The sequence below is a fragment of the Haliaeetus leucocephalus genome, unplaced genomic scaffold, assembly GCF_000737465.1.
Source record: "Haliaeetus leucocephalus isolate CR32 unplaced genomic scaffold, Haliaeetus_leucocephalus-4.0 Scaffold184, whole genome shotgun sequence".
Taxonomy (NCBI): domain Eukaryota; kingdom Metazoa; phylum Chordata; class Aves; order Accipitriformes; family Accipitridae; genus Haliaeetus; species Haliaeetus leucocephalus.
Window position 1 is genome coordinate 10,381,095 of NW_010972620.1, and position 13,985 is coordinate 10,395,079.

General features: G+C 51.1%; 1 protein-coding gene across 1 annotated transcript in view; it reads right to left on the reverse strand.

Moving 5' to 3' along the window:
* Nucleotides 1–1,367: 1,367 nt before the first annotated feature.
* Nucleotides 1,368–13,985, reverse strand: part of POLL (polymerase (DNA directed), lambda) — a 12,831-nt gene continuing 213 nt past the window's right edge. The window contains exons 2-9 of the mRNA XM_010564840.1: nt 12,478–12,621; nt 11,909–12,206; nt 11,092–11,260; nt 7,671–7,994; nt 6,881–7,054; nt 5,815–5,943; nt 3,612–3,780; nt 1,368–3,224 (exon numbers count right to left, since the gene is read on the reverse strand). Of these exons, the coding sequence (XP_010563142.1) occupies nt 2,860–3,224; nt 3,612–3,780; nt 5,815–5,943; nt 6,881–7,054; nt 7,671–7,994; nt 11,092–11,260; nt 11,909–12,206; nt 12,478–12,592 (1,743 nt within the window). The 5' untranslated portion in view covers nt 12,593–12,621 and the 3' untranslated portion in view covers nt 1,368–2,859. The remainder of the gene's footprint in view (nt 3,225–3,611; nt 3,781–5,814; nt 5,944–6,880; nt 7,055–7,670; nt 7,995–11,091; nt 11,261–11,908; nt 12,207–12,477; nt 12,622–13,985) is intronic.

Here is a 13,985-nt window from a genome sequence, read left to right on the forward strand (position 1 = left end):
TGCCATTTCCCAAGGGGTTGGGAGAACAGTCCTGCTCCTCAGCAGCCCCAACCCCACACATCCCTGTGTCTGGGCTCCCCCCGAGTAAAAGCAGCACAAACAGCAAGGCCAGGGCTTTGATGCGCTGCTGCAGCACCCGTTTGGCACCAGAGTGTGAATTATGGCCCTGGAGAGGGGAGGTGACAAAGGGGAATGAGCTGGGGGCCAGCAGTGCCCCATCTCCCACATCTCCAGTGATGTCCCCAGCACGTTGGTCCTGGTGAGAGGGGGCAGTCCCTGCCCTCCAAGAACAGCTTGCCCCAGCACCCAGAGCTGGAGGCAAACCTGTGTTCATCAAGGGACCAAGGTGAGCTGCCCTATACCCCACTCCCTGCCCCAGTCCAGGCAGAAATAGGCCTGTGCCCAGGGCTGTCAGCCATAAGGCTCTAGGACAAATCCTCTGGGACCATCCCAGCAGTACTGGAGGGAAAGGGAGCCCCCATCCAACCTCCCTTTGGGGCAGGACTATCCCCAGCCCTGGACAAGGCCAGCTGTGGCCCTGCCCAGCCAAGCCTGGCTGACCCCAAGGTGGGGACCCCTCCTCTCTGGGGCTGGTCCCTGGGCTGCACAGCCCTCCTGGGGAGAGAATGCTGCCCCTGGACCTCCCAGGCCCTGATTTGGGGCTGACTCCCCTTTGTGCTCCTGGATAATCCAGCCCAGTCCTCACTGGCTCTGCCCCAGCCTCTGTCCCAGCTTCTCTCTCCCTTTTGAGCCAATCGTTCTTGCTGCTCATCTCCATGTGCTCCCTTGGCTTCCAGGCTGTTCAGATTCCCCTTGGACAACCAAAGCATTTCCATGCTCAGGAGACTGAGCTGTGTTCAAGGCACGGAACAGGAGACAGAGCAGCAGCCAACTCCCATATACCCTACTGTTTGATGAAATGTGGAAAAGCTGACAGCAATCCCTTCCTGACTCCACACCTGAAGTAAGACCTCAACCCAAGGCTCAGAGCTCAGGAATTGCTCCTTTCTCTGGGCACGGCCAGCCCCAGCTCAGCCACATGGCCAGCTGGATGCTGGGACAGAGCCAGGTCCCACTCTGCCATGGGAGGATGGTGGCCAGCAACTCCCTGCCCTGCCCCGAGAGCCAGAAGTGGTGATCCAACAGTGTGAAGGTCTCCACTGCCTTCTCCCTGCCTGCACTGAAACCAGGGAAATGGGCCAGCACAGTTCCTGCTCAGCTAGAGGGAAGAGTCCCAACAGTTGCAGGGCAGAGAGCAAGAAGACAGAGATGCAAAGGAAAAAGATAGTAGGGTTTTATTATACTTCAATTCTCAAAGCACCAAGACATACCAGAAGACATTCATTTCCATTAGGTGTTCAGTAGAAAGGCTGGGCTGACAAATGACACTGCCAGGGTCAAGGCCTCCCCAGCAAACACCCCAGCCCCACTACTGGTGCCCAGCAGCCATGGCTGACACTGCAGCAAGAAACTGTGCAAACCCACCAGGTTTAATGCCCTTGTGCCTGCCCTGGCAACAAACACGCAGCTTGTCACTGCATGTGATGAAGACACAGCAGAGTGCAGAGTGGGGGTGGCTGGGTGCCCCACAAGACAAGGGAGCAGGAGGCCAGGTGAGGCCCAGGGACTGCCCAGAGGGAGCCCTGGGGTCCTGGCACAGAAACGCCCACCATGGCATTCCTGGCAGCTGATGCTGCAGAGCAGCACCTCTGCCAGGAGGAACCACCGCAACACCCGTAACAGACAGAGCACTGAAAGTCTCTGGGAACTTCATCTCCAGAATATTAAATAGTTGACGTTTCCCAAGAAATAAAATTCACTCCCATGGAACTGACAGGGCCAGCCACATGTACATGCATACACAAACTCACACAAACACACTTTCTCTGATCAAAGACCAGATGACTCCATGGCTTACACACACACAAAATGGGAAAACTTTGCTTCGCCCAAATTAGAACTCAACTATCTCTTCACATTTCTCTCTGCCTCCATGCCTTCTATGCACGAACACACAGCCCTGCTGGGTTACATTCAGTGCCATTACATTCAAATCCTTCCTGAGCACAGCTCCCTGAGCTGTGAGTTCCACTCCTCTCCTGCACCGAGAGGAAAGGAGCCGTCGGGGCCAGACCAGGGGGATCACAGCTCTCTGTGATCAGAGGATCCTTGGCACATGAGAGGCTGAGAGCAAGCAGGCACAGCTCATCAGGTCCGTACGCATCCTTCAAGGCTTAGTTGGCACCAAGGGAAGCTGGTGGCAGTCACAGCAGCCCGTGCCCATGCAGTGAGACCCATCAGAGGACACAAGTCAGCTCAGATGGAGGAAGGACACAGCAGCAGCATAGGGGGACCCTTTGTGATTCCCACAGCAGCAGCTGCCAGTAGTAGTGAGAAGGGGGAAGGCCTGTTCCAGGGCCAAGCCAGACCCCTGCTGCCTTCATGCATAGCTCAGGACAGAGATTTTGGACTGTCTGTGCTCAGACATGGAGGAAGATGCATCCCACTTCCCCTGTTCCCAAGCACTGGGAGGGGCTGGATCACAGGGCTCTGCAGCCCAGCCTTCTGAAGCTTCCCTGCGGAGAGTAGGGCCAGGGTAGCTGATGGGCAGCGAGCCCTTTTGGTAGCCAGGGGCTGCCTGAGGCATCAGGCAATGCTTCTAGTGTGGTTCCAGCCCATGGTCTCCGCTGGGCGAAGCCACACAGCTCTGCCAGCAGCAGGGCCCCGTGCTTGCAAGGAGCCCCAGTTTGCTGGGATATGTTCCCCAGTTTGCAGTCAACAGAGCAGCACGGGGGAAAGCAGCACCCTTCAAAACAGCAGCACGGCAGTGGGCCCAGGGTGCTGGGTGAAAACTGGGTATCACCAGTCCCGTTCGGAGGGCTCCCGGTAAGGCAGCCCCAGCTGAATGAAGACATCTCTCTCAGTGGGAGTGGGCAGAGTACGACCAGAAGCCAACCTGACGCCTCCAGGGCCTCGCACCACAGCCGAGCTGAGGGCATGCTCCGACAGGCTCATGCCCTTGGTCTTGGCCAGGGCCCGCATGGAGCGGTTGAAGTGAGCTGAGCCAGTGAAGTAGAGCAGGGCGCAGGCAAACTCACTGTAAGGCACCACAATGATGTCAAGCCGGCGGTGACGCTGGGCTTGCCCAGGGAGGCGACACACCCCCAGGTACTTCTTCTGATCACCGTTGTCCTCCTGACTCACCAGGTCATCCGTAAGGAAGCCTGGGGAGAGAGAACAGGCAGAGAGGAGCTGAATGGTAGAGACTGAAACTCCCACCCTGAACTCCCCACTGTCCAGACAGCAGCTGAGGTGTCTCATAATGTGCTGTGGGACCCCAAGGACAACCAGCCTCAGCCCTGATAGCCTCAGGCAGACAGGAGAAGCCACACTGAGCTGCAGCAATGCTCCCTCCTTAACACTGGCTGCGGAGCTGCCACTGGAGCAGGGCCAGGACCAGGGGCAGTACTCTTATGGACTTACAAGAAGTCCTGTCCTTGGGAAAAGTGATCACCTGCCCTTCAATGAGTACCATTCACCTCATCACCTCCTTGGCTTGGCCATGCTAAGAACAGCTTTGAGCACCATGTGCCAGCCCCCAGCCCTCTTACCGCTCCTGTGGAGGCTGTCGAGCAGCTTGCTGAACACCCCACGGTGAGAATGCCCATCTGGGTGAGTGACCAGCACATCCACATCTCCACAGGTGGGCTTCCCCCGACGGTAGGAACCACATGCCACACATACGAGCCCAGGCTTCAGGGCCAGGGCAGCTTGTCTGACCTCCAAGAAGAGAAAGAGGAGTGAGGAGTCAGAGACCAGACTCTTCATGCCCTTTCCATCAAGGCAACAAAGGATCTTGTGCCTGCCTTGTGGACTGTCCTGCATCTCCAGGGTCTCCATACAGAGCAGACACTTAACAGGCATGACAAACTGCCCCACCAAGAAGGCTGGCCTGCTGTCAGGAGCCATGTGAGCCAGGGTGGCCTCCACCCAGTCCTGCAAATGCCCAGCACACTGCCACCCAATACAATGATCTACCGTGGCGCTACCATCAGTCATTGCTCTTGGAGGTACTGGGTTGGGACAAGCAGGAAGATGCAGCAATGCTGAGGAGGCAAAGTATGGCACAAGCTGTCAGGGCCTTTGGCTTCTGAGACAGCAGGAGAGAAGAGGTTCTTCAGCTGTCCTGTGGGCCAGGAGGGCAAAGCTCACCAGCTCTGCCCACAAAGAGAATCAGTTCAACATGAGATGGTCACAGGTCCTGTTTCAGAAGCAGAGATGGGTTTATGGAGAGTCTCCCCAACAGGACCCAAGACAGAAGAAAATCTGCAAGTGTCCCTTAGAGTCCACTCCTGCCAGGAGCTGTGCCTTTGCAGGAGAGCTAGGCTTCCTGACCCGGAAAAAACACAAATGTCCCAGCATTTTAGACTGAATGGATGCCAACAAGCTGCTGCCAGCAATCAGACACACATAATCAGAACTTCCCCTAATGTAGCCACCTCCAGGCTGGACCCCAGCTCCTGTTTTGTGCAGACAGTGCTAATTCTGATGGCTTCATTCATTAAATGCTTAAGAAAGGCTCCCAAGTCCTTGGATAGGAGTAAAGTATTCTTGGTCTGATTGTGCCAATCACCCTGCTGGCAGCAAATAATTAGGGGCTCAGCAATCCCCAGTGACGAGGCCATCTCAGAGGCTGGGGTTCAGGAAGGCAATGTCCTTGCCCACAGCCCCTTGTCACTCTTGGGGATCATCCTTCATTAGCAAGAGATAAACCCATTAACCTTTGCCCCAGAGGTGCTCCAAGAAGCCACAATCCTTTCTCATGCGGAGCAAGCCCTCCTCTGGTGTTCTTGCCCCCCTTCTGGCTTTAAATGAAGATTTCTAGAAAACTCCCAGCCCCACCCGAGAGCCTAAAAGCTCCTCAGATCTCACTGTGACAGACAGCACAGACAGTGACTAATCCCTCATTCTCTCTCCTGGGCCTGGATCAGAGGTGTGTGCGTGTGTATGGAGGGCAGCGCAGTAATCCCATCAAGATAACAATAGACCCACCCCCAAGAGCCAGCTCCTCGACCCAGCCTGCCTGGGAAAGGGACCACTCACCACCAAAATGGCTAATCCAGCACACGGGACTGACACCCCAGCAGGAGCCTGGCAGGAGTGTATTCTTCATGGCCAGGCCCTGTGGCCGAGTGACAGGGTCACGCTGGCTGCTGCTTCCATGGTGATCAGAGAGCACAGGGGTAGCAATGACAGTGTGTCCCCCAAGCTCTCTGCTCACATTAGGGTACACTGGCTTAGCACCCCATAATCCTGCAGTGCCATGGCGTACTAGAGCAAGCAGCACCCATCTGCAACCTGGATCCCCTTCACTTCCAGCAAGGATATCCATGTTCTGTCCTCCCACTGACAACCAGATCACAGAGTGCTCACAGCTTCCTTTCAAAAAGCAGCACCAGGGAGACAGCTCAGGGGCCTCGGCTGAAAGGAGACATCTCAGAGAAGATGAGAGGCAGGAAAGAGGAGCTGGGAACCTGCTTATCCCACCACGCCACACGCAGCCTTTTTCAAAGTAGTGTGTAGAACTGACACCTGTGAAGTAGCTGCCTCCTCGCCAGGCACTCAAACTGAACCTTCCTACAGGGCAAAGTAGGTGCCTTGTGTGCCCATGCCCAAAAAGGGTCCCCCAAGCACTGACCCTGCTCAGAGGAGAGGCTGAAGAGCTCAGCTGTAACAGCAAGGGACATTTCCACAGCATGGACCCTCTTGTCAGGACCCAACTCCACTCTGAGGGCCTGGGGCCGAGCTACTCACGGTCTGTTCTATTTCTGCAGCTTCCTCCCGAGGCATGCGCTCCAGGAAATCAGTGTAGTGCTTCAGCCCCACAGCTTGCTGGCTGGTGAGAGTTGCCTTGGTGCGGATATCATCCAGTGTCCGGAAACCCTAGTGCAGACCATGTGATGATATTCAAACACATACCGAGACTTTGCTTTTCAAATACCTTCAACCAAGATTCAGGGAGACTGTATTTAACCTGTCTCAAGTCCAGGCCTGTCACAGCTTCTGAGATCACATGTAGAGATCACTTAGGCAATCCCACTACCCACATACACCTCTTATCTCCACCCCACAATGACTCTGAATCTTAACAAAACCTGACAGAAGGCTACTGTTCTTAAGGCACTGTGTTCCTACAGCTTGAAGTAAAACAAGTAATGCAGGTAAAGGAACAACACCCAGAATATCCCAATGAGGGAAAACCTACAGCATGAACACAACCGTATTTTTAAGACAGCAAAGAATCTAGTCACAAACCAAACACGACATGAAACCAGGCTTCATTAGCACTGTGCTCAGGAAACAAACTATTTTTAAAGAACAAACCCACCCAGTGGGCTGGGTTGCTCCTGTTGGCACAATTACTTCAACCTCATTTTTACAACTTCCACACAAGGTGGATGACTGCTCCGACAGCTACAGCAGCCAGCCAGGCCAACAGGCCAGCAACTGGATGAGGAATTTTCATGGCCAAGATGTCCTGGTTCAAGCCTGGCTCTTAGCAGTGTCATTGCTATGAGCAGTGTGAGATGACCTCCAAGCAGTGATGCTAATGGAAAAGGCAATTTGTCCACCACTCCCCCTATCACATATCTTTGTCCTCTACCCCCACCCAAACTCCAGTTTCAGCCGGGTGCACTCCATTCTCCCCAAACACACCCACAATGGGACCCAGCCTCATAGCTCCTCCCTTAAAACCAGATTCAAATCCCATCCATGGATATTGGCAATTGGGAAATATTTGTGAAAGCAATTCTCCTGCACTCGGCAGCAGTCTTCAAACCATAGTCTGAGAACCTCTTGGGCAAGGCACTAAACTTACCTGCTGGTACCACATCTGAGCTGTCTTGACCCCTGCTCCCCAGATGTGGGAAAACAATTCCAACACGGGCACACTCTCACTGATGTGATCCAGCTTGCGCAGGTGCCCACTCTCCAAGATCTCCAGGATCTTCTCTGCCATCCGCTTCCCAATCCCAGGGATTTTACAGGCTTCCTAGCAAGAAACCAGAGCTGCTACTGGAAAAGTAAAGATCACAGACAAGCTGGGGAGCTGCTACCCACTCAGAGCCTGGTTAGCCATTTGATCAGTGATTGGGAAGTGGCACGACTAGATCTGCCCGATGGTCTCCTCTCTAGCCCAGGCTTACGTAGGCTACATGGCTTCAATGCCAAGTGGAAAAGGACAAGCATGCAGAACAGGACTGAAACACTAACACTGTGTTAGCGTCTGGACTGTCACAATCAATAAGGCTCAGATCCAGTTAGTTTTATATATTATCTTGAATGGTGGCCAGTTGCTGATGCTCAAGAGGAAGGTGAAAATGTCCCTGCATGGTGCCTGGGCAAGGCATTTATCTCATGAGTGCTCAGACTGGGCACTAAAAGCCTTGGACTCCACTTTTCTGCTGTTCTGAAAACACTGCAGGTGATCAATGAATCCCAGCTCACACTTGCTACACAACTTCCATCAAAGTTGCCACACAGGAAGGAATTCCCAAGGCCTGAAGATAAGCTATTCCATGTACAGAAAGAGTAAGGGATCTGGCTTATAACAGAGCTAGGATGCTGGGTCTATCTCCCTGCTCCACCACCCTGGGAAGGTGTTTTACCTGGTAGGAGGTGACTTGTTTGTGGTAGCTCTTGAGCGCGTTGATGGCTTTGGAGTAGCCCAGAGCTCTCCATTTGTCCCCCTGGACAGAGTAGGCCTTTGCCAGCACTTCCAGCTTCTCTGTGATGCATTGGTTGTGATTCTCCTTCTTGCTGTTGGAGGACTGGGCACAAACCCACTTGCTGGCAGGCTGGGCCACTGTGGAAGAGTTGTCACTGGTCTCCTCTGATGATTTCACAGGGTAGCAGCCAGAAATCAATGCTTCCAGATCCCCCTGGGTAACACTAGCATCTTCTCCTTCACTGTCTTCATCAGCAGAGTCTTTCTTTAGGGAGAGGTAGAAAAGCAGCCATGTGACAATAAGTGCATGCCTCACATATAGTCCCCTTGGCACAGGATGCTCCTGAGAGTAGGAAGTCAGAACACTAACCAACCTCCAGGGCATGGAGTGCTCAAATTGCCATCTCTAGAAGTGGTTGGTTATATGCACACCATAGCTTTTCACACTTCAAGCTACACATGCACCCCTTGAAGCTACACTCATGTCTCACAAAGCACAGGAGACTAGAAACTGCTGTCCACCTGTGATCCAAGTACACAGACACCTCCTATAGCCAAGCCCCTGAGACCTAACTGAGGTAAGACACTGGCTAAGTGAGTAACTGCTGCCGGCAGCACGGTATGACAATGTTGAAATCCCTGGCTGGGGGAGATCCTGACTCCCTACTCCCAGTGGGAAGCCTTTCACTGGACTGGTGGCTGCATAGACACATCTCTCGCATTCAGACTCTGCACCTTCCATCCCATGATGCAGATGACAGGAGACAGGCACTAAACTCTGTTTTCACATTACAGACACAAAATCGTAACACGGTAGTAAATTACAACCCCCTCATTTTCCCCATGGCTATCTGCAAGAGAAAAGGGGGAGGAAGGAATGACACAAAGGACTCCACATTCCTCAGTGACAGAAGAAAGAACCAATGTATACATTTGCTGATATCCTCAGCATTAGGATGCCTCTGTGTAGACTTAAGAAACAATGAGCCTTGGCTTCAGGTAACGAACAAAAGGGGATAGAAGTGGGAAGCCACACAGAGGCTTTGCAGACTGCTTTGCTCACTGGGGTCCCCGTCTCTCCTGATGTATAAACACAGGAGTCCATGAAGATCCAAGAGCTTCTGTGCTGTGGAAGCAACCCTGAATGGCACAGGGTTGTTTGGGATCAGTCCAGCAATTACATGTGGCACTCAAGTCCTTTTGTGAGTTTCTGCAGAGCGTCAGCCTAACTAAGAGCCATATCCTTACAACCTCTACTTCTGCTGGCTAAGGAGGTTTGGACACACAATTCCTGCACGATACAGAGCTGAAGTCTTTAGGCAGAAGAGGAAGAATGTTTCCCTTTTGTAATCTTGTTTTACAACTCTGAAAAACTGGGTCAGACTGAGGATTTGATAGACTAAAGCAGGTTTTTTTGCCTTGAAACACAACTCCCTTAAGACACTGTTCCCTCTAAGGACAGTAAAGCCTCAGAGTGCTCAGATCAGTTAGTAAGCCCCTTAAAAGCATTTGAGCATGTTATCCAACCACAATGCAAAGAACTCAGCAGCTGGAACACGCAATCTCAGCCAGCAGTGTCACATAGGTGAAACAGCACATAAATCCCTGACTCTCTACACTTTGCCAACAAAGCTGATGGACTCTTTACAACCATACATGCAAAACCAACTAGCCCCATTAGCTTCTAAGATACTCCAGGATCCTACAGCAGCTGACTTGCTAGAGCTGGGTGAGCCTGCAATATGCATGGTTTGTCTGGATCACAGCCAGGATAGCAGTTGAAGCCCAGTAGCTGAGGCAATACACCACTTGAGAGAGGCAGGCAGCCTGCAGTAACAGCCTCAGGGTCCAGGCAGTGAATAACTGGCACCGCTTGCAAAGGCTGCCTTGCAGAAACCTACTGCATCCAGATGCCAGTCACAAAGTGGTCTACAGTCTGACTGGTAACAAGGTTTCCTCACAGGAGTTCACATCCAAATGCAGAACTCCCTGTTCAGTATGAAACACTAGCACACTCATCATCTCCTAGAGAAAAAACATCCACCCAAGCTCAAAAAGACTCTGTGCTTAAATGGAGGCTACTTCTACGCTGAGATTTCAGTTTCAGCTTTACTGTTGTAGCTGGGTCTTAAGAGTGGTTGGTACTGTCTTTACAGCATATCCCACGGGTTCTCTTCTCCTCCCCAGACTCACATAGTCCAAAGCTTGGGACAAGGGATTTTACTGAAGTGTCTACAAATATTGCTTTTGTGCACATACTGACAGAAAATATCATTGCTTGAGGAGATTTAAAAGAAAAAAGGTAATAAGGCATCAGACTCTAGCAGCTGTCTGACAACCCAAAGTAAATGTGAGCAGAAAGCAGGGCAGATACCCCAGCATCTGTAACAGTACAAAAGATCATTTCTCCCATTAAGTGTGAGATTTTTTAATAACAACTGCCACTAAATTAGAGTTACAAGAAATAGCAAAGATGGGGTAACTGCAAAGGCGATGCAGTTAAGAAGCAGCCAACTCTGCCTATAGCACACTGGATAGTAAGTCTGGGGAGAAAAGATCCCCCCCTACACATATTCAAAGGAAAGCCTAAAACAAAGGAGCCCTCAGTGGGCTGCCAGTTAGGGAGTAACTACAGGGTTTTATGAAACAAAATTTGGGACTGCGTTAGAAAACAGATGCCAGCATTACAAGGCAGCTGCTGCTCTAAGAGGTCTGGGGTAACTTCACTACAGATAGATTTGAATGATGCCAATGCCCAAAAAGAATTCAGCAAACTTGAGCAAAAATACAGAGAAAGGAAAGAAAGCTAACAGCGGGTTGGAGAAGCTGACTCACAGCAGAGGCTGCTAATAACCCCACACAGATATTTTAAGCACACCACCACAATCGTTCGAGTGGCAACCTGATCCACTGCACATGTGTCTGAACAGGGTGCTTGCCAAAGAGTGGAGAACGGGTCAGTATGGCTCAGGCAGGAACACGGGATGAAATATCAGAGACAGCTTCCTGAAAGGGAGATATTCTCGGCCAGGGAATATTCCTCAAAAGGACACAAGGGAAACATGATCACCAGAATGAGCCTTCGCCTGATCAGAGCACCGGGACTGCTTCAGCTGGAAACGTTCTGATGGGGACAGGAATTTAAGGGGTCTTGTTTCTACTTTTAACATCTAAAAGGGACAAAGAGAAGCAGTAACCATGTCCACAGCCTGAGCCTGCCAGCATCAGCCCACTGAAACATCCAAATGACTTCCCTTTGCTGAGAAAATTTGGCATTGTATCCCTGCAGGGATGCTCGTAGCCAAGAAAAGCAGCATATAGGATCTGTTCACAAGGAGAAGGGCCTGTGCGGGAAGACTCACCTCAGTCAGCTGCTGCTGTCCAAGGGTGCCTAGGCCTTGCTTCGAGGAATCCCCCACCTGTGCTTCAGTATTTGGTTTCACTGCTCCCTCCTCTGCTGGGGGCTGGATCTCTTCACTGCCAAGGACCTGCTGTTGCTGCTCTTTCTGCAGTTCTCCCTCCTTCAAGTACCTGCCATGGATCAGATGCCTTAGGACTTCTCAGCCCCCAGAAGTTTGACTGAGAAATCCTTCTGTATGTTTTGGGATGGAGCAAAAAACCCATATGAATTTTACCATCTCAGATCACAGATTAATTACTCTGGTTTTGGCTCAATTCCCCAATTTCCATCCACCTCTCTCACCTGCAGCTTCCACTCCTGTCTACCTCACTCTTAGACTCTTTCTCCAAAACTTTGCCAAAACATTTTGATCCTAACCTGTGGCTCCATTCCTTATTTCTTCTTGTGCCTGGTTGTCAATTCTCTCTCTACTTTTCATCTAGATTAAGTAAGGAACAGCATTTAATCCTCCACATTTTTAAAAGAAATCTCCTTGTTATCACTGATGGATTAGAAACAGGTGCCTTTAGCACCTGTAGCAAATGACAGAACTCCTGTGAGCACTTCTGGACTCTATTCCATCTTTTGCTACCCTGCAGAATGGTGACTGGTCACAAAGTCACTAAATTTCACAGTCTATATGAGAAAAAGTGACTCTGAGTCATGCCCACAGGAGCTGCAAGGAGTTGCAGTCTGAGATTTGAGTAGAGGTCAAATTTTCGTGTTCAGTTTAGGACAGAAGCGCTGTAGGGAGGAGTGACAGCATGGCCTTTGCATACCTGCGAGGGATAAAGACAGTGTGCCCAGCAGTACTCAGCAACTTCTGGTTTCTAATGCAAGCACTTAGCCAGGATGCCTTCACTAGCTGCAACCCTGAAGGTAGTTTGGTTAATTTAAGGAGCCGAAAGGCCCGATCACAGTCCATGTCTTCAGCCACAATGACGTGTGTCACCTCCAAGGAGAGCTGGCTGTGTACAACACCCCCATTCTGGACGATCTGCTTGTGGAAGATCTCCGCCCTGGCTTGGCCGATGCCAGCTTGTAACACGTAGGCAGTGACTGGTTTCAGCCACTCTGCTGAGGAAAACACAGAGGCAGGAGCTCAGTGGCAAGAGAAACAGTGTCCCAAACCAACTGGGCTACATATCTCACATAGGACTTGATGGCACCAACAGTGGTAGGCAGTCTTTGGGGGACACCAGCTGGACACATCAAAGCAACCTGGCCATGGCCTCTACAGAAAACACGCCTGGGGGCTAGACTTTCCAGGCTTTGGGGAAATGGCACCTCCAGTTAACAAGCTGGGGTAGCAGTATTATGTTCCACATCATGGGCATGCAAGACTTACCCTCAGGTATCTCTGTTCCTTCCTCTTTTGGGATCTTTGGAGGGGCACTTTTCCCTGAGTCATCCCTCACCTTCTTCCTCTTGGGAAAGGCTTTGACAATCCCTCGTGGCTCCATAGGCCTGGTGGGAAGTTTAGCTGCAACTGCTGCATGCCAGTAAGAAAGAGAGAGGTTGCTTAGAGTGTTACACAATTACAGCAACTTAGGATTCACTCATTTTGCTTGCTGACTTTGTTGACTTGGGGTTTGGGTTTTTTTGTTGTTGCCTTCCAAAAACGCTTGCCCTGAGGGAGGCACCTGGAAACAAGAACTTCAGCCCACAAGGTCAGAAAAATTACAGTTAGAAACCACCAAAAAGCCACTTAGGAAGACCCTGCTCGAGTGTCTTAGAAACCACTAAACCTGGGTTCTTATAATAGACAGTATTCAACTACTTTAACATTTTGGATCTCCTTCCTGCCCAGCCAACAGAAGCAACTTTATTTCCCAGACATTTCTTAAGCACATTCCCGTGAAGGGAGAGGAAATGCCTCTCCTGCCAGGGCTGAAATCCAGTCACGAACGAGAAGAGATAAAGCAGCTGATCAACACCAAGTGTTTCATACAGCCACAGGAGGAAAAGCCCCAACCTAGCTTCAGCTAGAAATAGCAGATTACTGAAGATTAACTAGCCAAGTCCAATACAGTGATAACTGTACCATTACCATCACAAACCTTGCAAAGGCGAACTTTGGAGCTTTAACTAACGGCCCAGGCTACCAGGAAAGTTGGTCTTCCATAGTCCAAACAAAACCCCAAATCACCGTATATCCCAACCACCCCTTCCACCCAGCTGCAGTGTTAAGTCAACGCCAACTTGAAGGTTTCTTCTGTGCAGGACTTCGTATTTTGCTTAGAGGCGTCTCACACACAAACCAGCAAAAATGTATCACATTAAGCTTGGAAGAGCTGAAAATGGTCCCACCTGGCCGTTTCTTCTCCCTATGGTCACCTTCTCATCCAAGTGCTAAACACAATCCTCTGGAAGACCAACCCAGAGCTGGATTCAAGTCCTTGCTTCTACAGGGAAGAGTTCTGCTTCAGGGGAGAAGAAACCCGGCTACATTTCTAAAACTCAGCCTCACAGAAACGTTTCTGTTTTGCAGGATGTTTTCACCAAAAAAACCTCTGTCTGAAAACAGTAATCCTTTCTATTATACAAAGAAAAAAAACCACCACCAAAAAGCCTCCAAGCTCCTAGGTGCCTAAGTCCTCTTCAGAACTTGGAAGAGCGTTTTTTGAGATACTATTTTAAGTAACCTAAACCAAAACACGCACGCTGGGCACCAAGCTTGTCTTGCCAGCACCCTCAGGCCACGAAGGCTTCGATGCCACCGACCCGGCTCGCCCCAGGGCGAGTGGCACCCAAAACCTCGGGAGCAGAAAACAATTCCCCTGAAACCTCGCGGCTGGGCCCGAGGACGCGGGAGCCGAGGACCAGGGGAGGAAGACGGGAGCCCCCGCCGCGCCC